At 50.8% G+C, this 24,154-nt stretch overlaps 1 protein-coding gene across 9 annotated transcripts in view; it reads left to right on the top strand.

Moving 5' to 3' along the window:
- The window catches only part of LOC137384812 (kielin/chordin-like protein), a 185,948-nt gene that overhangs the window by 40,971 nt on the left and 120,823 nt on the right, over positions 1–24,154 (top strand). For 7 of the 9 annotated variants that reach the window (XR_010977665.1, XM_068059321.1, XM_068059322.1 and 4 more), the window contains 8 exons: positions 4,017–4,200; positions 5,506–5,645; positions 6,929–7,844; positions 8,747–10,148; positions 12,539–12,723; positions 18,499–18,575; positions 20,851–20,947; positions 22,983–23,050. Coding sequence is in view for 8 of the 9 variants with exons in the window: in XM_068059321.1 (XP_067915422.1) it covers positions 4,017–4,200; positions 5,506–5,645; positions 6,929–7,844; positions 8,747–10,148; positions 12,539–12,723; positions 18,499–18,575; positions 20,851–20,947; positions 22,983–23,050 (3,069 nt within the window). In the remaining variant the exon portion in view is untranslated. The remainder of the gene's footprint in view (positions 1–4,016; positions 4,201–5,505; positions 5,646–6,928; positions 7,845–8,746; positions 10,149–12,538; positions 12,724–18,498; positions 18,576–20,850; positions 20,948–22,982; positions 23,051–24,154) is intronic. The other 2 variants (XM_068059326.1, XM_068059323.1) reach the window with 2 other exon arrangements.

The raw sequence follows: 24,154 nt of genomic DNA, 5'->3' as shown, positions 1-24,154 counted from the left end.
CCAGTTCCACAGGCACTGACTCTCACGGGGATCCAGTTCCACAGGCACTGACTCTCACGGGGATCCAGTTCCACAGGCACTGACTCTCACGGGGATCCAGTTCCACAGGCACTGACTCACACTGGGGTACAGTTCCACGGGCACTGACTCTCACAGGGGTACAATTCCACAGGCACTGACACTGGGATACAATTCCACAGGCACTGACTCTCACTGGGATACAGTTCCACAGGCACTGACTTTCACTGGGATACAGTTCCACAGGCACTGACTCTCACTGGGGTACAGTTCCACAGGCACTGACTCTCACTGGGGTACAGTTCCACAGGCACTGACTCTCACTGGGGTACAACTTCACAGGCACTGACTCTCACTGGGATACAGTTCCACAGGCACTGACTCTCACTGGGATACAGTTCCACAGGCACTGACTCCCACTGGGATACAGTGCCACAGGCACTGACTCCCACTGGGACACAGTGCCACAGGCACTGGCTCTCATTGGGGTACAGTTCCACAGGCACTGACACTCACTGGGATACAGTTCCACAGGCACTGACTCTCACTGGGATACAGTTCCACAGGCACTGACTCTCACTGGGATACAGTTCCACAGGCACTGACTCTCACTGGGATACAGTTCCACAGGCACTGACTCTCACTGGGATACAGTTCCACAGGCACTGACTCTCACTGGGATACAGTTCCACAGGCACTGACTCTCACTGGGATACAGTTCCACAGGCACTGACCCTCACTGGGATACAATTACACAGGAACTGACTCTCACTGGGATACAGTTCCACAAGCACTGACTCTCATTGGGGTACAGTGCCACAGGCACTGACTCTCACTGGGATACAATTTCACAGGCACTGACTCTCATTGGGGTACAGTGCCACAGGCACTGACTCTCACTGGGATGCAGTTCCACAGGCACTGACTCTCACTGGGATACAGTTCCACAGGCACTGACTCTCACTGGGATACAGTTCCACAGGCACTGACTCTCACTGGGATACAGTTCCACAGGCACTGACTCTCACTGGGATACAGTTCCACAGGCACTGACTCTCACTGGGATACAGTTCCACAGGCACTGACTCTCACTGGGATACAGTTCCACAGGCACTGACTCTCACTGGGATACAGTTCCACAGGCACTGACTCTCACTGGGATACAGTTCCACAGGCACTGACTCTCACTGGGATACAGTTCCACAGGCACTGACTCTCACTGGGATACAGTTCCACAGGCACTGACTCTCACTGGGATACAGTTCCACAGGCACTGACTCTCACTGGGATACAGTTCCACAGGCACTGACTCTCACTGGGATACAGTTCCACAGGCACTGACTCTCACTGGGATACAGTTCCACAGGCACTGACTCTCCTTGGGGTACAGTTCCACAGGCACTGACACTCACTGGGATACAGTTCCACAGGCACTGACTCTCACTGGGATACAGTTCCACAGGCACTGACTCTCACTGGGATACAGTTCCACAGGCACTGACTCTCACTGGGATATAGTTCCACAGGCACTGACTCTCAATGGGATACAATTCCACAGGAACTGACACTCACTGGGATACAGTTCCACAGGCACTGACACTCACTGGGATACAGTTCCACAGGCACTGACACTCATTGGGATACAGTTCCACAGGCACTGACTCTCACTGGGATATAGTTCCACAGGCACTGACTCTCACTGGGATACAATTCCACAGGAACTGACACTCACTGGGATACAGTTCCACAGGCACTGACACTCATTGGGGGACAGTTCCACAGGCACTGACACTCATTGGGGGACAGTTCCACAGGCACTGACTGTCACTGGGATACAATTCCACAGGAACTGACTCTCACTGGGATACAGTTCCACAGGCACTGACACTCACTGGGATACAGTTCCACAGGCACTGACACTCACTGGGATACAGTTCCACAGGCACTGACACTCACTGGGATACAGTTCCACAGGCACTGACTGTCACTGGGATACAGTTCCACAGGCACTGACTCTCACTGGGATACAGTTCCACAGGCACTGACTCTCACTGGGATCCAGTTCCACAGGCACTGATTCTCACTGGGGTCCAGTTCCACAGGCACTGACTCTCACTGGGATCCAGTTCCACAGGCACTGACTCTCACTGGGATCCAGTTCCACAGGCACTGATTCTCACTGGGGTACAGTTCCACAGGCAATGACTCTCACTGGGATCCAGTTCCACAGGCACTGACTCTCACTGGGATCCAGTTCCACAGGCACTGACTCTCACTGGGATCCAGTTCCACAGGCACTGACTCTCACTGGGATCCAGTTCCACAGGCACTGACTCTCACTGGGATACAGTTCCACAGGCACTGACTCTCACTGGGATACAGTTCCACAGGCACTGACTCTCACTGGGATACAGTTCCACAGGCACTGATTCTCACTGGGGTCCAGTTCCACAGGCAATGACTCTCACTGGGATCCAGTTCCACAGGCACTGACTCTCACTGGGATACAGTTCCACAGGCACTGATTCTCACTGGGGTCCAGTTCCACAGGCAATGACTCTCACTGGGATATAGTTCCACAGGCACTGACTCTCACTGGGATCCAGTTCCACAGGCACTGACTCTCACTGGGATACAGTTCCACAGGCACTGATTCTCACTGGGGTACAGTTCCACAGGCAATGACTCTCACTGGGATCCAGTTCCACAGGCACTGACTCTCACTGGGATACAGTTCCACAGGCACTGATTCTCACTGGGGTCCAGTTCCACAGGCAATGACTCTCACTGGGATCCAGTTCCACAGGCACTGACTCTCACTGGGATACAGTTCCACAGGCACTGATTCTCACTGGGGTCCAGTTCCACAGGCAATGACTCTCACTGGGATATAGTTCCACAGGCACTGACTCTCACTGGGATCCAGTTCCACAGGCACTGACTCTCACTGGGATACAGTTCCACAGGCAATGACTCTCACTGGGATACAGTTCCACAGGCACTGACTCTCACTGGGATACAGTTCCACAGGCAATGACTCTCACTGGGATATAGTTCCACAGGCACTGATCTCATAGGGGTACAGTGCCACAGGCACTGACTCTCACTGGGGTACAGTTCCACAGGCACTGACTCTCACTGGGGTACAGTTCCACAGGCACTGACTCTCACTGGGGTACAGTTCCACAGGCACTGACTCTCACTGGGGTACAGTTCCACAGGCACTGACTCTCACTGGGGTACAGTTCCACAGGCACTGACTCTCACTGTGTTCTAAGTCCTGTCTTTTTCATGCAGTCGGGACAAATGTTGGGGTCTTAAGCAATGGGGACTGATGTTGGTTGAAGAAGAGGAAAGTCAAACAATATTCTGGCTTCTGACCTCCCACTGGTGACCTTGGCTGGGAACTGTGACTGTGGATGTCAGGATTGGGTTCTGCAGGCACTATAAATTCCCCAATCTCTCCTCACTTACTCCTGCTCTTTTTTGGACAGTTCGCATTGCCCCCTCTCCAGTTGGCACTCAGCAGCTGGGCTCAGTTTTGCAGAATGCTTGTGGAGCATGGCAGGCAATTTGATCTGCGCCCGTGACCCATATTTCGGTGAGAGGCCACACTTTGCTGAGGTCGTGACCTGTATCCCAGTGAGAGGCCACATCTCCCTGGGGTCGTGACCTGCATTCTAGTGAGAGGCCACACCTCCCTGGGGTCGTGACCTGTATCCCAGTGAGAGGCCACACTTCCCTGGGGTCGTGACCTGTATCCCAGTGAGAGGCCACACCTCCCTGGGGTTGTGACCTGTATCCCAGCGAGAGGCCACACTTCCCTGGGGTCGTGACCTGCATCCCAGTGAGAGGTCACACCTCCCTGGGGTCATGACCTGCATCCCAGTGAGAGGCCACACCTCCCTGGGGTCGTGAGCTGCATCCCAGTGAGAGGCCACACCTGCAGCTATTCTTGCCATAGTGTTTGTGACGGTCTGCCTTTCTTCCTTATTTAGAACTCAGAGCTGCTGGTGCGAGTCAAGCACCTGGAGATGTGCGAATGCAGGAAGCCCATGTGCTCGTGGAAGGGGAGGGAGTATGAGGAGGGGCAGTCGTGGGACCAGAACTCCTGCAGCACCTGTACCTGCACCAAGGGAGAGGTACACTGCTCAAGGCGGGGTGACAGACCCCTCTGTCAGGGTGAGTACCACATACTGGGATGGGGGGAACGGAGGGCAAAATGCTTCAAACCCCAACAGAAGTTGTCTTCTAATAGATGGTGTTCAGGACAAGAGTGCAGTGAAGGTTGTTCATAGAATGTACAGCACAGAAACAGGCCATTCAGACCAAACCGTTTATGCTCCACTCGAGCCTCCTCCCATTCTTCCTCACCTAACTCTAGCAGCATAACCCTCTCCTCCCTTCTCCCTCATGTACATATCTAACTTCCCCTTAAATGTATCCATTCGATTCATCTCAACCACTCCCTGTGATAGTGAGTTCCATATTCTCACCACTCTTTGAGTAAGGAGGTTTCTTCTGAATTCCCTATTGGATTTCTTGGTAACGATCTTTTATTGATGGCCTGTAGTTTTGCTCTTTCCAACAAGCGAAAACGCACTCTCATGCCTATTCTATCAAAACCTTTCATAATCTTAAAAACTTCCATGAGGTCACCCCCTCAGCCCACTCCTTTCAAGAGAAAAGAGACCCACCTTGTTCATCCTTTCCTGATAGGTATAATCTCACAGTTCTGCTATTAGTCTCATAAAAATGTTTTGTGGCTTCTCCGGTGCCTCTATATGCTTTGTATAATACTGCACAGAGTACTTCTAAGTGTGGGCTAACCACGTTTAGCAATAACTTCTCTACTTTTCAATTCTATCCCTCTAGAAATAAGTCCATTAAAGCTATAAAAGTCAACTGTGGCTCAGTGGTAGCACACTTGCCTCTGAATTAGAGAATTGTGGATTCAAATGCCACTCCAGTTTCGTGAGGCTATTATGCAAACTGGCACTGCAAGTGCAGTTCTGAGGGAGTGTCAGAGGGGCAGTACCGAGGGATTGCTGCCCTGTCAGAGGGGCAGTACCGAGGGAGTGCTGCCCTGTCGGAGGGGCAGTACCGAGGGAGTGCTGCCCTGTCGGAGGGGCAGTAACGAGGGAACGCTGCACTATCGGAGGGGCAGTACCGAGGGAGCGCAGCACTGTCGGAGGGGCAGTACCGAGGGAGTGCTGCACTGTCGGAGGGGCAGTACTGAGGGAGCGCTGGACTGTCGGAGGGGCAGTACTGAGGGAATGCTGCACTGTCAGAGGGGAAGTGCTGCGATGTCGGGGGTGCCGTCTTTTAGATGTGATGGTAATTTGAGGCCTTGTCTGCCCCCTCTGGAGTGGAGCCCTCCTGCAGATACATGTTTTTCCTATACCCCAACAGTCAGGGTTGCCATTGTGGCTCTCGTCCCGTCTCTCATCTGTCTCACGCTCTCTGAACATTGTGCTTTGTTCCCAGATCCTTGCGCTACCAACCCCTGCAAAAATGGGGGGCTTTGCCAAGCTCTCACCTCTGGCTCTGGGCAGCAACCCTCAGGATTTACATGCAACTGCCCCGCAACATCCACGGGACGCTTGTGTGAGGAGCCCATGATCCAGGTAGTGACGTCCTGAGCAGTTTATGGGAAAGGCTGATTGTGTTCATCACCATTGTATAAAACAGTAAACACACAACTCTACAGGGTAAACTATCCAAAGAGAATATGGCAAGTGGCCATTGGGTCCAGCAAAGCCCATTCGTATAGTCCTTTGACTTTCCAGTTAAAGCCCATCCCTCTAGTCTCCTAACTCTCCTCAAAGCCCATCCCTCGAGTCCCCCTAACTCTCCTCAAAGCCCATCCCTCGAGTCCCCCTAACTCTCCTCAAAGCCCATCCCTCGAGTCCCCCTAACTCTTCTCAAAGCCCATCCCTCGAGTCCCCCTAACTCTTCTCAAAGCCCATCCCTCTAGTCTCCTAACTCTCCTCAAAGCCCATCCCTCGAGTCCCCCTAACTCTCCCATCCAAGCCCATCCCTCTAGTCCCCTAACTCTCCTCAAAGCCCATCCCTCGAGTCCCCCTAACTCTCCTCAAAGCCCATCCCTCGAGTCCCCCTAACTCTCCCATCCAAGCCCATCCCTATAGACCCCTAACTCTCCTTTCAAAGCCCATCCCTATAGACCCCTAACTCTCCTTTCAAAGCCCATCCCTATAGACCCCTAACTCTCCTTTCAAAGCCCATCCCTCTAGTCCCCTAACTCTCCTTTCAAAGCCCATCCCTAAAGACCCCTAACTCTCCTTTCAAAGCCCATCCCTAAAGACCCCTAACTCTCCTTTCAAAGCCCATCCCTATAGACCCCTAACTCTCCTTTCAAAGCCCATCCCTCTAGTCCCCTAACTCTCCTTTCAAAGCCCATCCCTAAAGACCCCTAACTCTCCTTTCAAAGCCCATCCCTATAGACCCCTAACTCTCCTTTCAAAGCCCATCCCTATAGACCCCTAACTCTCCTTTCAAAGCCCATCCCTCTAGTCCCCTAACTCTCCTTTCAAAGCCCATCCCTAAAGACCCCTAACTCTCCTTTCAAAGCCCATCCCTATAGACCCCTAACTCTCCTTTCAAAGCCCATCCCTATAGACCCCTAACTCTCCTTTCAAAGCCCATCCCTCTAGTCCCCTAACTCTCCTTTCAAAGCCCATCCCTTTAGACCCCTAACTCTCCTTTCAAAGCCCATCCCTATAGTCCCCTAATGCTCAGTGGGGAGAGAGTCGGCACTTTCAGGGGATGGGGAAGAGTTCACACCGACCAGCTGAGTCCAGATATTTTGGTGCTTTGGCCATAAGTACAGGGCATTATTTTGTGTGTGTTTGACAGATGATCTTTAATCCTCCCCCTGTTTACTCTGCAGGTCTGCTCGCTGCCCAGGGTCAAAGGTAGTTGTAATGGCAGACACAGTGTTCCCACAAGGCGCTGGTTTTACAACAGCCCCTCAGGCCTGTGTGAGGAGTTTGATTACAGCGGCTGTGGTGGGAACAACAACAACTTTGAAACGCATGAGGAATGCAAGAGGCGATGTGAGGTTGGAGCTTGCTGCTTCCGCCAACCAAAGCGGACCAACTTTCTGATTGGCTATGACCACGAAGGCTACGATCGCTATGGATACAACACGTCTGGCCTGGACCGGACTGCAAGGCAGGTGGTGGCGTTTAATCCCGTGCGTTCTGGACCTGCACTGTTTGGGCCGAATGGGCAGGTCTTCAGTGGCCTGAGTGACGGACGAGAGTTCGACAAGTATGGGTTTGACAAACAGGGGTATGACCGGGATGGGTTTCACAGGGACACTGGGTTTAACCTCACTGGATGCAACAAGAGAGGGGAGCATGACTTCCGAGGGGAGTTTGATGTGGCTGGATTCAATGCTGAGGGATACAACCGAGCCCAGTTTGACTGTGTTGGGATTAATCATGAGGGATTCAACTATCTTGGCTTTTTTGCAGCCTATATTTATCACTGTGAATACCTGCCATTTTCTCACTGCCAGGCCATCCACAGAGCTGATCTGAGGAGAGAGGTGGTCAGCTTCAGGCCAGGCCAAAGGTGTGAGGACATCTCCTGTGGTCAGAGCTGTGGCTGCACTTTCCAAGGTCGTTCCTATCACTTTGGAGAGTCCTTCGAGTATGGCTGCGAGATCTGCCTGTGCAGCTACACCGGGGTAATTGAGTGCAACTGTCGGCATGTTAGTCAACGCAAGGAAATCCGGGACATGATGGCCAACGAGATGAAGGTTTATCAAACAGCAATACGGGATCTCTACCTCAAACAAGGTATGGCGTCATCTCTGCTCCATGTCAGTGTAAGGGAGCATACATATGTGAGGGCATACGCTTGCATGCACGTGTATGTTTGTGTGTGAGGGTGGACACGTGTGTGTGTGTGTGTAAGAGCGTGCATGTTTTGTGAGGGGCAGTATTTTTTCATGGAAGGACAACATAGCTGAGTTTAATGCTGTCCTCATCTACCAATCCTGCCACACCCCCACCTCAGCCATGTGCATGTGCACACACATAAATGTGTGCGTGCGTACGTGTGCATGTGTGTGTGCGTATGTGTTTATGGTGCCGTGTTTTGAACTGAGGCCCTGTCTGCCCACTCAGGTGGACGTGAAAGATTCCATGGCAGTATTTTGATAAAGGACAAGGAGTTCTTCAGAGTTTCCTGCCCAATATTTATCCCTCAGCCAACATCACAAAAACAGATTCTGGCCAATTGTTATGTCAACATCAATCTTTGGGGTGTAGGAGTAGCTGACATGCTCGCCTCGCCCCTGAAGATCCCAATCTGACCTTTCCACCAAATGAACCAATGCATTCTCTGGCTTTGAATGCTATGGAGGTGTGGTATCCCAGCATTCATGCCTATAGTGCAAGTCCTCGATGAAAACTAAAGGCCCCATGAGCCCCAAGTTACACTTCATACCATGTTTGAAGATTGCCTACAGGATTGTATGACATTCCTTCATTCGTTACTTGAGCTGCAGATGAACCAAATTATTCATCTCATTGCTGTTTGTGGGATCTTGTGCGCAAATTGACAGCCACATTTCCTACATTTCCTACATTACTACAGTGGCTACACTTTATTGGCCATATAGAACTTTGGGACATCCTGAGGTGGTGAAAGGTGCTATAGAAATACAAGTTCTTAATGCTTTGCCATGACTTGACAGGTATCTGGGAGGAGTTTGCCAGGTTGAGAGCAGAGTACGCACCACAGGCCAATGGGCAGTTTACCTTCCTCCCCTGGCACCGTTACTTCCTCCGCATGGTGGAACGGGAGCTGCAGAAGGTATCATGTGACATCAGCATCCCGTACTTCGAATGGACCATTGACGTGGGTTCGATGGAGAGCTCCACTGCGTGGCAGGCAAACTTCTTTGGGGCGAACGGAGACTCAGAGACGGACTGTGTCTCCAATCACCCTTTCCAGCAGGATTGCGAATGGGTACCTTGCCTCCGTCGGCAGTTCAACTCTTCCATCACTCTGCCAGATGCCATCGATATGCAGCTGATATTGGCAGAAGACAACTTTGACCAATTCTCTATTCAGATAGAGGCCATCTCGGGGCTTTTCCATCTTTGGGTTGGAGGTCACATGGCGTCTCCTTTCAGTCCTTATGATCCAATCTTTCTGTCTCATTATGCATTCGTAGACAAACTTTGGACTCACTGGCAAGACCGCAGTCCCAATGGTTTACCCCGTTACCCTCCTGAACTCCGATTTGTGAAGATGAAACCATTTGACATTGCCCCAGATGACATTCTTCTGTCTCAGCAGCAGCTCTGCACAACGTATGTCCCAGTCACACTTGGTGCTCCCTGCAACTATACGAGCCCCAATCCCCCCCTCCATGACCAAAAGGGCTACGACAAGCACGGCTACAACAGAGAAGGTTTTGATCAAACTGCAGAACCCGACCTACGAGAGATGTACGATGTGCACGGGTATGACCAGCACGGATACGATCGCAGTGGCTTCGACCTATCCGGTTGGGATCAGTATGGTTACGGCAGAGACCATTTCAACCGGGATGGTTTTGACATTGAAGGGTTTGACATTTCAGGATACAATCGGTATGGATTCAATCGGTCTCAAGTCACGCCATTTGGAATGAGGAAAGATGAGTCCTACCTGCCTTATGTTGAGGTGGAGGTCATCGAGTCACTCTTTGACGGAGGCTATAACACTTATGGATACAACAAATTTGGCTTGGATAAGAATGGGTTTGATGTGTTTGGTTTTGATGAGAATGGCTATGACAAGGACAACTGTAATTACTTCTTCAGAGGGCCTCATCACATGAGATTCTACTTCTTCATCCAGCAGCAGATATACATGGCAAACCCTGAGCTGCTCCTCAACATTAAACGTATCTGCCCGCCAGTAACTTCACTCCCAGACTGGTGGCTTGTTCAGAACTGGATGACCACTGATGTGCAAGAAACTGTCACCATCATCCGGCATGTTGAGCAGAAGTGGGCCTCCCATCACCCGTTTGACAGCAGATATGTCCCCAGCATCACCTCAGTGAAAGACAACAACCTTTGGCTTCCTGTGACCCCTGACCTCAGGTAGGCAGGCAGCCGAGTGACTATTAATTGTTTATTGATGGTTGATTTTGGTGCTGGTGCTGATTTTAGAAGTGACCGCTTGTTCCAGGACATCTCATCACTGACTCCCCAACCAGCGCAAACAGCTCTTTTTCTATTACAGAAGCAAAATACTGTGGATGATGGTAATCTGAAATAAAAACAGCAAATGCTGGAAACACTCAGCAGTCCTGGCAGCATCTGTGGCGAGAAAAGCAGAGTTAACAGAGTGAATTTTACCAGTGGCTTTGGGGGCAGAGGAGTGAGCAATATGGGAAAAAAATGCGTTGTGCCGGTTCCCCAACGTGTTCCTGCCTCCTCCCGCTTTTCCTGGAGGCGGAAACCCACACAGTAGTAGTGGGAAATTTGTTAAATGGGCAATGCAATTTTGATAGCGTCACAGGGGCCCCACACTGTGTCAATACCTCAGCTGCACAGTGGAAGGTGGGAGCAGCATGAAAATAAGATGCGATCTGAATGTTTAATTGTGCAGTGGCAAGCCTGAGGGCATTGCAGGTAGAGGCTTGCCATTGCAAGAGCAGCTCCTTGAGAGACTGCTCTCACAGACAGTGCTCAGGGTACAGAGATGGCTGCCAGTTCCCTCAGCCTTTTCTTGCAGCCATTTGGCTGCACCCTCCTTTGAGGCTTTTGCCTCAGTGGCACGCCAGCACTGCAGCCGCTGTGAAGGTTGCTGGCACGTTGAATGGCCCTCCCTCTTCCTCAACCCACCCACGTCCCTAATTGGACGGCAAACCCAGAGGCAGTGTGTTAATTGGTCACCTTCCGTAAATTGATCTGAAAGACAGACTGCTCTGATGACTGAGCTACAGTCCCGTAAATGGTCCTGACGGCTGAAAATATTCCATGCACGGCAAATTCAACCCAACCTGTCAGGTCGATCTTTCATCAGAGTTTAAACTCATTTGCATATCGCCGAATGTAAAATCTGCTATGACCAGGACAATGGGGCAGCGTTTTAGCAAAGAAAAATTGAAAATATACTACTTTCAGCAATATTCTTCGATATATTTAAGAGTGAAAACATGGTGCAATTTGATTAATGAGTTTGTCACAAAACATTTTTAATCAGTCAGTTCTCTATTTGTGAATAACCTGATTTTAAATTACTGACAAAGACTTTAAAAAGATAAAGAATCATTTGTTAGTTACACTGGATAAAATAGTCAGCTTTTTAGTAAATATAAAAAAAGTTATATTCAGAAGCTTTAAAAAGGTTCCCATTAGTGTCCTAGTGCCCAAAAGAATCAGGTTAATTTTTGGCACCAGCAATCAAGCACAATTATTGGAAACTGCCAATGGTGATTCATTCACACTGGAGGACGGGGCCAGTTTTGTGGGTGGGACCAGCATCAAACCTCAGGTTTTTAAAACTCACACAAAAGAATGCAGGTAATTTGCGCTTAAAATTTTTGGATCTTTAGCACAGTTTATGACGATTGCAGGTAGCTTGCACTGAGGAACCTCATGCATCTGAGCGGAAACTGTACCCCAATGTTAATATTTTTAAAAAGTCAGGATGCTGTTGGCTTTTGCTATCTGTACTCGCACTCTCAGTATTTTATTTTATTTAGAGATACAGCACTGAACCAGGCCCTTCGGCCCACCGAGTCTGTGCCGACCAACAACCACCCATTTTATACTAACCCTGCAGTAATCCCATATTCCCTACCACCTACCTACACTAGGGGCAATTTACAATGGCCAATTTACCTATCAACCTGCAAGTCTTTGGCTGTGGGAGGAAACCACACAGTCACAGGGAAAACTTGCAAACACTGCACAGGCAGTACCCAGAATCGAACCCGGGTCCCTGGAGCTGTGAGGCTGCGGTGCTAACCACTGCGCCACTCTGCCGATTCCATTCCGTAGCTCTCTGTGTCCCAGAGCTCGGAGGTGTTTTTCTCTCTCTGTTTCCCAGAGCTTGGGAATGTTTCTCTCTCTCTGTCCTAGAGCTCGGGGATGTTTCTCTCTCTCTGTGTCCCAGAGCTCGGGGATGTTTCTCTCTCTCTCTCTGTCCCAGAGCTTGGGAATGTTTTTCTCTCTCTGTGTCCCAGAGCTCGGGGATGTTTCTCTCTCTCTGTGTCCCAGAGCTTGGGGATGTTTCTCTCTCTGTGTCCCAGAGCTCGGGGATGTTTCTCTCTCTCTGTCCCAGAGCTTGGGAATGTGTTTCTCTCTCTGTGTCCCAGAGCTCGGGGATGTTTCTCTCTCTGTGTCCCGGAGCTCGGGGATGTTTCTCTCTCTGTGTCCCAGAGCTTGGGAATGTTTTTCTCTCTCTGTCCCAGAGCTCGGGGATGTTTTACTTTCTCATGTTTTGTTGACATCTCACTCTCCTGTGTTCTCTTTCCCTGCAGGTTTTGCTTTGAGCTGCACTGGTATTCAGGCTGTCCATTGGGCACTCTACCAGTCAGTTGCCCTGACCTGTGCCAGGCCACTGAGTGTCTGGGATTCCCGAATGCGGAGTGTCGGGTGCATCGCTGCGGTGCCTGCTTCAGCGAGTGGTATGACCGAGGGACAGGCCGCCATATCATGTGTCATGGTTGGTTACTGGCAATCTCCAGTCAATCTGTTCGATACAGTTGTGATTATCAACCTCTCGATTAGTGACCAGGTGTAAGGCTGAGGTTTGTGGTTAGGAGAGGGGGTAAAGGGATGGGCTGGGGCAATGGGCTGATGGGCAGAATGAGGTGGGGAGGGTGGGTGAGGGGTTCCCAAACCTGGATCAATGGCCAGATCATTGAATGGGAGACCAGGCTGCTAGGCATTTTTCTAACTTATTACATGATGAGATATTTTTAGTAGAGAATCTGCCTTTTTCAGACACCTGTTTCCATTTATAGATATGGAGACTATTTAAAAACAAACCAAGTGTTGGGGCATTGGGTTGATTCATGAGATTGGTGTTAAATATCAGGGTGGCTGTAGTTCTCTGCCCAAATCATCGTACTAATGGACTGGATCTAAACACCTCCAGTTCCCATTTTCTCTCCCCCTCGTTCCCATCCATTGCATCTCCCCTCGCCACCACGCCCCCCATTCCCTCTCTATCTTGCTCTCTGTCACTCACCCACCCGCTATTGCCCACACACCCGCTGTTGCCTGCCTGCCCACCCGCTGGTGGTCACCCGCTGTCACCTGCCCACCTGCTGTCGCTCACCACCACCCCCCTCCACTCCCACCCATGGCGCTTACCCTGTCCTGCGCGCGCTCTGTTTATAACTATGATTTACTTCATTTCAGGATGTGTGGTACCATAGGCATGTGTCATGTGGATGTTTCAAGTTGCTGAGATGCCAACTATGTGTGTGCCAGGGTGGTGCTGTCTTCTGCTCAAAGCTGCCCTGTCCAGACCCTGTGAGCTGCCAACACCCAGTAAATGTATCACTCCCATTGATACAGGACTGCAAAAAAAACCCACGCCCTCACCTGAAATCTCATAGCCCCGACTGGAACACACTCCACACCCTACAAACAGACAACAGCCTCACCTCTCGATGGCGCACCTCCTGGTTGACTGCTAACATCGCCAACCACAACCTGGTAACTGACCCTAGTAGTGAAGTCTCAGGTTTCAACCTCCCACGGAAAATCTGGAGAACCCTCAACCACTTGAGGACGGGCCAGGGAAGATGTGGCCACTTGCTCCACAAGTGGAACATGAGGACCAACTCAAATTGTGACTGTGGCCATTCCTGTTGGCATCACAATCATTCACACTGCATCAGCTGAAGCTGTTGAATGGATTGTTAACCTCAACATCGAACTGTAACTGCTTCCTCAGCCATACGAATATATACCCAGTAAAGGACCTGAATCAGTGCTGTTCTTCATCTAATGGTAAAGTCCATTCCTCATCGTCATTCTCTGACACTTGCTCAATGTATTCTCATCAATGTTAAAATATAAATGGTGTGAAAGGCGAAGACGAACATGAGGCAAAAATTCACAAATCTCCACTACCAGCCATTTCCTTAAACCCCTCTGCCCTCTCCCTGCCCCCTCTGCCCTTTTCCCTCCCCATCCACTACTCCCGCATCCTCATTCCCCCATCCTCCTGCTCCACCTTCCCCCATACTATCTGTCCATCCCTCTCTCCCTGGCCCCTCCCCATTCCCTCTCACTCCTTTCTCCCCTTTACTTCCCCTCCCCCCCCCCAATCTCTCCCCTTTCGCCTCATCCCCAACAAGTGCTTCTTCGTCACTAAGATTGATACTAACTGGCTTGCTGCCGATGCCTCTTCCCTCCCTTCCCCTTTCCCTACATGGTCAGACCTCGCTAGGGTCCCTCCGTCCCAGTCCACAGAAAGACAGGAGGAGTGGAGAAAGAGGGAGTGAGAGGAATTGGGAAGGAACAAGGATTGGGGGAAGTAAAAATCAAGGAAGACTGAGGACTAGAAATCGGTTCCGGATCCCCTGCTGTTAGCGTTTGTGAGTGATCTGGAGTCTGGCATTCGCTGTGGCATTACATTAGATTGACTAGGAGAGAGGGTAATATAGAGAGATGGTATTGGGAGTTGGTATGAGAAACACTTGGACCAGTGATGTAGATGGTCTGAGATCCAGCAGATGGATTTTGCTGTGGATATTAAGATCAGGTGATATATATTGGAAGTAATGGTGTACAACATGAAGAGAGGATAAAATGCTTGGGAGTGATCACTGAAACCTAGAAAGTATGTAGCCAGTGTGAGGCTGTGACAGATGAGGTAAATCAGGAGAGAACTGGGCTACAGATCACAGGTTCCAGTGACATTGTACAGAGGAATGAGGCAGGTTCTGGACTGTGGATACAGTGCAAAACACCCCACCTCAAACAAGATATTTAGATCTATTTAAAGCATGAGGGAAGAGTGATGAGGGCAGAGTTATGAAGAAAAGCATTTTATTTGTTCGGGGATGTGGACATCACTGGCTAGGCCAGCATTTATTGCCCAAGCCTAGTTGACCTTGAGAAGGTGGTGCGCTGCCTTCTTGAACCACTGCAGTCCTTGGGGTGTAGTTACACCAGCAGTGCTGTTAGGAAGGGAGTTCCAGGATTTTGACCCAGCGACAGTGAGGGAACGACGATATGTTCCAAGTCAGGATGGTGTGTGACTTGGAGGGGAACTTGCAGGTGGTGGTGTTCCCATGCATCTGCTGCCCTTGACCTTCTAGGTGGTAGAGGTCGTGGGTTTGGAAGGTGCTGTTGAAGGAGCCTTGGTGCATTGCTGCAGTGCATCTTTTAGATGGTACACACTGCTGCCTCTGTGCGTCAGGGATGGAGGAAGTGAATGTTTGTGGATGGGGTGTCAATCAAGCGGGCTGCTTTGTCCTGGATGGTGTCGAGTTTCTTGAGTGTTGTTGGAGCTGCACCCATCCAGGCAAGTGGAGAGTATTCCATCACGCTCCTGATTTGTGCCTTGTAGATGGTGGACAGGCTTTGGGGAGTCGGGAGATGAGTTATTCGCTGCAGAATTCCCAGCCTCTGACCTGCTCTTGTAGCCACAGCATTTATGTGGCTGGTCCAGTTCAGTTTCTTGTCAATGATGACTCCCAGGCTGTTGATAGTGGGAGATTCGGCGATGGTAATGCCATTGAACATCAAGGGGAGATGGTTAGATTCTCTCTTGTTTGAGATAGTCATTGCCTGGCACTTGTGTGGCGCGAATGTTACTTGCCACTTATCAGCCCAAGCCTGGATGTTATCCAGGTCTTGCTGCATTTCTACACTGACTGCTTCAGTATCTGAGGAGTCGCGAATGATGCTGAACATTGTGCAATCATCAGCGAACATCCCCACTTCTGACCTTCTGATTGAAGGGAGGTCGTTGATGAAGCAGCTGAAGATGGTTGGGCCGAGGACACTACCCTGAGGAACTCCTGCAGTGATGTCTTGGGACTGAGATGATTGACCTGCAACAACCACAACCATCATCTTTTTTTGCCAGATATGAATCCAACCAGTGAAGAGTTTTCCTCCTGATTCCCATTGACTCCAGTTTTGCTAGGGCTCTTTGATGCCATACTCAGTCAAATGCTGCATTGATGTCAAGACAAGTCACACTCACCTCACCTCTTGAGTTCAGCTTTTTTGTCCATGTTTGAACCAAGGCTGTAATGAGGTCAGGAGGTGAGTGGCCCTGGCGGAACCCAAACTGAGCGTCACTGAGAGGGTTATTGCTGAGTAAATTCCGCTTGATAGCACTGTTGACAACCCCTTCCATCAATTTACTGATGACCGAGAGTAGACTGATAAGGCCGGGTCGGATTTGTCCTGTTTTTTGTGCACAGGACATACTTGGGCAATTTTCCACATTTCCAGGTAGATGCCAGTGTTGTAGCTGTACTGGAACAACTTGGCTGGGGGCACAGCAAGTTCTGGAGCACATGTCTTCAGTACTATTGCCAGAATATTGTCAGGGTCCATAGCCTTTGCAGTATCCAATGCCTTCACCCGTTTCTTGATATCACGCAGAGTGAATCGGATTGGCTGAAGACTGTGATGCTGGGGACCTCAGGAAGAGACCGAAATGGATCATCCACATGGCACTTCAGACTGAAGATGGATACAAATGCTTCATCCTTTGTCTTTTGAACTGATGTGCTGGGCGCCCCCATCATTTAGGATGGGGATGTTTGTGGAGCCCCCTCCTGCTGTCAGTTGTTTAATTGTCCACCACCATTCACGACTGGATGTGGCAGGACTGCAGAGCTTAGATCTGATTGTTGGTTGTGGGTTCGCTTAGCCCTATTGCATGCTGCTTCTGCTCTTTGGCAAACAAGTAGTCGTGTTGTAGCTTCACCAGGCTAACACCTCATTTTTAGGCATGCCTGGTACTGCTCCTGGCATGCCCTCCTGCACTCTTCATCAAACCAGGGTTGTTCCCTCAGCTTGATGGTAATGGTAGAGTGGGGGATATGCCTGGCCAGGAGGTTTCAGATTGTGCTCGAGTACAATTCTGCTGCTGCTGACGACCCACAGCGCCTCACGGATGCCCAGTTTTGAGTTACGAGATCTGTTCAAAACCTATCCCATTTAGCACGTTGGTCGTATCACACAACACAATGGTGGGTACCCTCAGTATGAAGGCGAGACTTCATCTCCACAAGGACTGTGTGATAGTCACTCCTACCAATTCTGTCATAGACAGATGCATGTGCGACAGGAGATTGGTGAGGACGAGGTCAAGTAGGTTTTTCCCTCTTGTTGGTTCCCTCACCACCTGCCGCAGACCCAGTCTAGCTGCTATGTTCTTTAGAACCTGGCCAGCTCAGTCAGAAGTGGTGCTACCGAGCCGCTCTTAGTGATGGACTTTGAAGTCCTCTACCCAGAGTACATTTTGTGCCCTTGCTAGCCTCAGTACTTCCAATTGGTGTTCAACATGGAAAAGCACTTGCCGCCGCCTATGGTGGGTCTGTCCTGCCGGTGGGACAGGTCATACCTGGGGATGTTGATGGAAGTGTCCAGCACATTGTCTACAAGGTATGAGTCCATGAGGATGACTGTCAGGCTGTTGCTTGACTACTCTGTGGGAGAGCTCTCCCAATTTTGGCATAAGCCCCCAGATGTTCGTAAGGAGGACTTTGCAGGGTCGACAGGACTGGGTTTTCCATTGTCGTTTTCAGTGCCTAGGTCGATGCCGGGTGGTGCGTCCGGTTTCATTCCTTTTCTTGCACTTTGTCGCGGTTTGATACAACTGAGTGGCTTGCTAGGCCATTTCAGAAGGCAGTTAAGAATCAACTACATTGCCATCGGTCTGGAATCACATGTAGGTCAGACCAGCTAAGGACGGCAGATTTCCTTCCCTCAAGTGAACCAGATGGGTTTTTACAACAATCAACAATGGTTTCATGATCACCACTAGACTAGCTTTTTAATTCCAGATTTATTAATTGAATTCAGATTCCACAATCTGCCGTGTTAGAGAGAGATACAGTACAGAGGAGTGAGTGTTAGAAGGAGGTTAACATATCTGAATTGTTCTGGTATTCGGGAGAGAATGTTTATACTGGGTAGGATTGGGGGAGTGGGGATTGAGGGGATGCGGATTAGGGTAAGAGTGGATTGGGATTGGGAGAGTGGATTGGGGGAAGAGTGGATTTGGGGTGGGGAGTGAGGGAGCTACTGATTTGAGTCAGTGGGCAGACTGTGAATGGAGCAGGGCTGATGGGCTGAATAGTGTTTTCTCGCTCTAACTTCCTGATATTTTTAACTGGTATTTTAATCCCGATAAAGCAGCACAATGACCAGGGATGTGCGGAAAATATTTGGGTGGTCCTGGGCTGGGGTCTTGAGAAGTTCAAATAATTTACAAGCTATCCTCTTCCTGTTGAAGGTTGCAACTACAAGGGGAAGACTTTCCAGAATGGAGATTCAGTCATTGTTGACACTTGCACATCCTGCGTGTGTTTGGTGAGTAAACACAGAGGAGGGAGTCAATACCTTCAGGGGAGGTGGGGAGAGAGTCAGCACCTTCAGGGGAAGGGGGAGAGAGTCACACCTTCAGGGGAGGGGGGAGAGAGTCAGCACCTTCAGGGGAAGGGGGGAGAGAGTCAGCACCTTCAGGGGAGGGGGGAGAGAGTCAGCACCTTCAAGGGAAGGGGGAGAGTCACACCTTCAGGGGAGGGGGGAGAGAGTCAGCACCTTCAGGGGAAGGGGGGAGAGAGTCAGCACCTTCAGGGGAAGGGGGGAGAGAGTCAGCACCTTCAGGGGAAGGGGGGAGAGAGTCAGCACCTTCAGGGGAGGGGGAGAGAGTCAGCACCTTCAGGGGAGATGAGGGGGGAGAGTCAGCACCTTCAGGGGAGGGGAGAGAGAGTCAGCACCTTCAGGGGAAGGGGGAGAGAGTCACACCTTCAGGGGAGGGGGGAGAGAGTCAGCACCTTCAGGGGAAGGGGGAGAGAGTCAGCACCTTCAGGGGAGGGGGGAGAGAGTCAGCACCTTCAGGGGAGGGGGGAGACAGTCAACACCTTCAGGGGAGGGGGGAGAGAGTCAGCACCTTCAGGGGAAGGGGGAGAGAGTCACACCTTCAGGGGAAGGGGGAGAGAGTCACACCTTCAGGGGAGGGGGGAGAGAGTCAGCACCTTCAGGGGAGGGGGGAAGAGAGTCAGCACCTTCAGGGGAAGGGGGAGAGAGTCAGCACCTTCAGGGGAAGGGGGAGAGAGTCACACCTTCAGGGGAGGGGGGAGAGAGTCAGCACCTTCAGGGGAGGGTGATGGGGGAGGAGAGTCAGCACCTTCAGGGAAGGAGGGAGAGAGTCAGCACCTTCAGGGGAGGGTGATGGGGGAGGACAGTCAGCACCTTCAGGGAAGAAGGGAGAGAGTCAGCACCTTCAAGGGAGGGTGATGAGGGAGGAGAGTCAGCACCTTCAGGGAAGAAGGGAGAGAGTCAGCACCTTCAGGGGAGGGTGATGGGGGAGGAGAGTCAGCACCTTCAGGGGAGGGTGATGGGGGAGGAGAGTCAGCACCTTCAGGGGAGGAGGGAGAGAGTCAGCACCTTCAGGGAAGAAGGGAGAGAGTCAGCACCTTCAGGGGAGGGTGATGGGGGACGAGAGTCAGCACCTTCAGGGGAGGAGGGAGAGAGTCAGCACCTTCAGGGGAGGAGGGAGAGAGTCAGCACCTTCAGGGAAGAAGGGAGAGAGTCAGCACCTTCAGGGGAGGAGGGAGAGAGTCAGCACCTTCAGGGGAGGGTGATGGGGGAGGAGAGTCAGCACCTTCCGGGAGGAAGGGAGAGAGTCAGCACCTTCAGGGGAGGAGGGAGAGAGTCAGCACCTTCAGGGGAGGAGGGAGAGAGTCAGCACCTTCAGGGGAGGAGGGAGAGAGTCTGCACCTTCAGGGAAGAAGGGAGAGAGTCAGCACCTTCAGGGGAGGGTGATGGGGAGGAGAGTCAGCACCTTCAGGGAAGAAGGGAGAGAGTCAGCACCTTCAGGGGAGGGAGAGAGAGTCAGCACCTTCAGGGGAGGAAGGGAGAGAGTCAGCACCTTCCGGGAGGAAGGGAGAGAGTCAGCACCTTCAGGGGAGGAGGGAGAGAGTCAGCACCTTCAGGGGAGGAGGGAGCAGAGTCAGCACCTTCAGGGAAGAAGGGAGAGAGTCAGCACCTTCAGGGGAGGGTGATGGGGGAGGAGAGTCAGCACCTTCCTGGAAGAAGGGAGAGAGTCAGCACCTTCAGGGGAGGAGGGAGAGAGTCAGCACCTTCAGGGGAGGAGGGAGAGAGTCTGCACTTTCAGGGAAGAAGGGAGAGAGTCAGCACCTTCAGGGGAGGGTGATGGGGGAGGAGAGTCAGCACCTTCAGGGGAGGGAGAGAGAGTCAGCACCTTCAGGGGAGGAGGGAGAGAGTCGGCACCTTCAGGGAAGAAGGGAGAGAGTCAGCACCTTCGGGGAGGGGGGAGAGAGTCATCACCTTCAGGGGAAGGGGGGAGAGAGTCAGCACCTTCAGGGGAGGGGGAGAGAGAGTCAGCACCTTCAGGGGAGGGGGGATAGAGTCAGCACCTTCAGGGGAGGGGGGATAGAGTCAGCACCTTCAGGGGAAGGGGGAGAGAGTCAGCACCTTCAGGGGAGGGGAGAGAGAGTCAGCACCTTCAGGGGAAGAGGGAGATAAAACAATGAAACAGGCTGCTTGAGTAGTTATACTCTGTGAGGTGGCATTTGTTGTGAATTCAGTCCCTGATCAGATGCTTGATGTTGTGTTGAAGAATGGAGATGTGTCCTGTGCCCCAGTACAGTGCCAGGCTCTGACCTGTAAGCATGCTGTGAAGAGACAGGGATCTTGCTGCCCAGAGTGTCCCCGAGGTAAGTGGTGAACAACGGGAGATCTCATTGGACTGTTTGGTATTTGTACTCTCAATTCCTGTTTTACAATTGTTCATCTTTGAAACTAAGCATAAAACTGGTGGACCACACTCTGCCCCCACTAATAACATCGACAGCCTTGTGGGGTGCAGTGGTGCAGGGAGTGAGAGGGCTGGCAATAGTTAATGTGTTGAGCTGAGAGTGAAGAGTAGAGAAACTCAGATGTATAGGATGCCTCAGATCTGCCGCTGGTTCCCCTGTTTACTGGACGATGCATCATTTTACAGTGGCTGAAATATCGTGCGCGGTGAATGATGCTGGAAATGTGGGAGTTTGTCCCTTTTAAAATCACAAACTCCATTCCCCTTCCCTGACCACTGGCTGAATCAGACCCTCCACGACTTCAACATCCTATTTGACCCCCAAGCTAAGCTTCTGACCCCATATGTACACTTCCTTTGTTACCTCCAGACTTGATTATTCCAATTCCTTCCTGGCCAGCTTCCCATCTTACACCCATTGTAAGCTTGAGCTTATTGAAATCTCTGCTTCCCGTTTTCGAACTCCCACCAAGTCCCCTTTATCCATCGCTCCTATGCTTGCTGGACTACATTGGTACAGTCCACCAACACCTCCATTATAAATTCCCCACCTTCATGACTTTGCATCTGTTTCTGTAACTTCCTCCAGTTCTATACCCTCTCCCCAAACTTTCCAGTCCTCCAATTGTTGCACATTCCTTCCTCCTTCCATCCTGTCTACCATCCTCCTCCTCTTTAAGATTTTCCTTCAAATGTACATCTTTGGCCAAGCCTTTCATGATCTCTCTTATTCAACATCACACCTTTTATCCCCACCGTCTCAGTATATCCCTTAATTCCTTCTCTCTAACTGTCTCCTGACCGTCTTGTCACTCTCCACTACAATGTCCTTCCCTGGGCGCTTAACTCCACACCCTCTCTGACCTGCCTTCCTGACTCTGTGTCCCCTTTATGTTTGAAATATTTGTCTGAATCACTCACAGAGTTGGATGTTCCTCCTATAAGCTGAAGAATGATGGGGTGGGGTTCCAACTGGAAACATGCAGCTTATTAACTCCACACCACTGGGATGGACAAGCTCTGCCAGACAGTCAGGACGTCTTGTACTTGGCTGAGACTTTCTGTAGATGTCATACAAAAATAAATCTATGTTTGTATCACTGCCTTACTGGAATCACAATTCACCCATATTTCTTAACAGCGATTGTGAGGGTTCAGAAAATTAATGCAGGGGGGGAGGGGGTGAAGAGGGAGAGATCCTAAGAAGTGGGGATTCCAAGAGGGGAGGGATGCTCCTGGGGAGGATTGGGGAAGGGGGGGAGCCCGGGGTGGGGGAGATGGATGGTCCTTTTGGTCACATGCTCTAATGTCATTGACTCAGTGTGAATTGTTGACTGATTGTGCCACTGTAAAGCACCTAGGGATGCTTTACTAGGTTAAAGCTGCTATATAAATGCAAGTTGTTATGTGACAGGAAAAGAAAGTGATGTGTTTTTATGTAGCATGAGGATGCTGAATAATTTGCAGTTTTCAGTGATTGAGTTATTAAGAGCCTGGCATTCATTCTGTGGTGGTTGTGTGCACCTGGGTGGAACATAGGAACAGTATGAGGCGATTAAGCCCCTCGAGCTTGTTACACAATTTATTTAGATCATGGCTGATCTATATCTCAACTTCATTTACCTGCCTTGCTTTCGCAATCCTTAATATCCTTGCCTAGCAAAAATCTATCATTCGTATCTGTGTGTGTGTCTCTGTGTACGTGTGTGTGTCTCTGTCTCTCTGTACATGTGTCTCTGTGTGTGTGTATGTCAAATTTTGTTTTATAATGCTCCTGTGAAGCACCTTGGGATGTTTTATTATGTTAAAGGTGCTATATAAATGTAAGTTGTTGTTGTGTGTCTGTCTATATGTCTGTGTGCCCCTTATTGTTGCCCCCCCCCCATCCCCAGGCCCTGTAGTTGTATAACCTGTTTTGTCGGTTTGCCTGGCAGGCTGTGCTGATGGAAGAGTTCACGGGGAGAGCTGGAAGCTCGAGGCTTGTACACACTGCTCCTGTGAGGTAGGAGAACCCTGTGACGTACAACAGCACTCACATCACAGTCTGAGAAATGGAGTGGAGGAGCAAAGGTGCAGGAGCCCAGTGTATGGCCTCAGTCTGTCTTGCACTGGGTTACAAGCCCCGTTTGTGGGGGTCCACTTGAAACTGATGCTTTGATTTCTGCGTCTGAGGGGCTAATGGTTTGATATGAAATTCAGGAGCCTCTTTCAAAACGGCAGTCGAGGAGTTTCAGATGTTGAGGGTTGGATCCCTGATATTTAAAGAGTCTTGTTTCAAGGCTACAGGAAGAAAAAACCTTGAGAGGAACTCAGCCGAGAGGGAGATGTGACCATGGTAGAATAAACAGACTTCCATAACCCCCATGTCGGCTGATCACCAGGGCAGTGAGCAGCAGAACTTTAAAAATAGTCAGTGCCCACTCACCGCTCGACTGTAGCCTTGATTTTCTAGTGAACCTCTGTGTGCGATTTAGGGCCCTGCACTGAACAGGCAGAGCTCTTGTTGCAATATTTAAATTGGGTCCTGTGTAGAACCCATTGCAGTCTTGACTTACTGTTCGTGGAGCCAACTTGAACTGAGCTCTGTGGTCGCATTCTCACGCTTGTCATTGCCAGCAAAATCTTTTCACCCACTTCCAGATTCCCCCCCCCCCCCCCGCCCCCCAACATCTCGCCCTGGATTGCCCCTCCCACGTTGGATACTCCTGCTCCCAATGGCTCACTCTGGCACCATGGGGAAGTTGCCAGGTTCTCCTCCCGCAAGCATCTCGCTGATTCCATTCTGCTGAGGCCTGAGTGGGAACAGGCAATTCATTTTTGACTCCTGCCCACGTGTTTTATCCTCGTTCGAACTCGCCATGCTGTTCAGTCAGAGACCCTCCGAAACCATAGGTTGACACACCCTGCACATCGGCACAAGGCCATGACACTCTCTGTGACAGGTCAGAGGTCATGATGTTTCCCATGCGTCTGCGTGAAGTCAGGAGTTATGACAATATCTCAAGCTCACTGTAAGGCCGTGTGGACCTGTACTTTAAAATGATTTGGTGACTTGGGTGGCACAGTGGTGCAGTGGTTAGCACCGCAGTCTCACAGCTCCAACAAC

Source organism: Heterodontus francisci, chromosome 27 (assembly GCF_036365525.1).
Source record: "Heterodontus francisci isolate sHetFra1 chromosome 27, sHetFra1.hap1, whole genome shotgun sequence".
In the NCBI taxonomy this organism is placed as follows: Eukaryota; Metazoa; Chordata; class Chondrichthyes; order Heterodontiformes; family Heterodontidae; genus Heterodontus; species Heterodontus francisci.
This window is presented reverse-complemented; position numbering and strand designations above follow the sequence as displayed.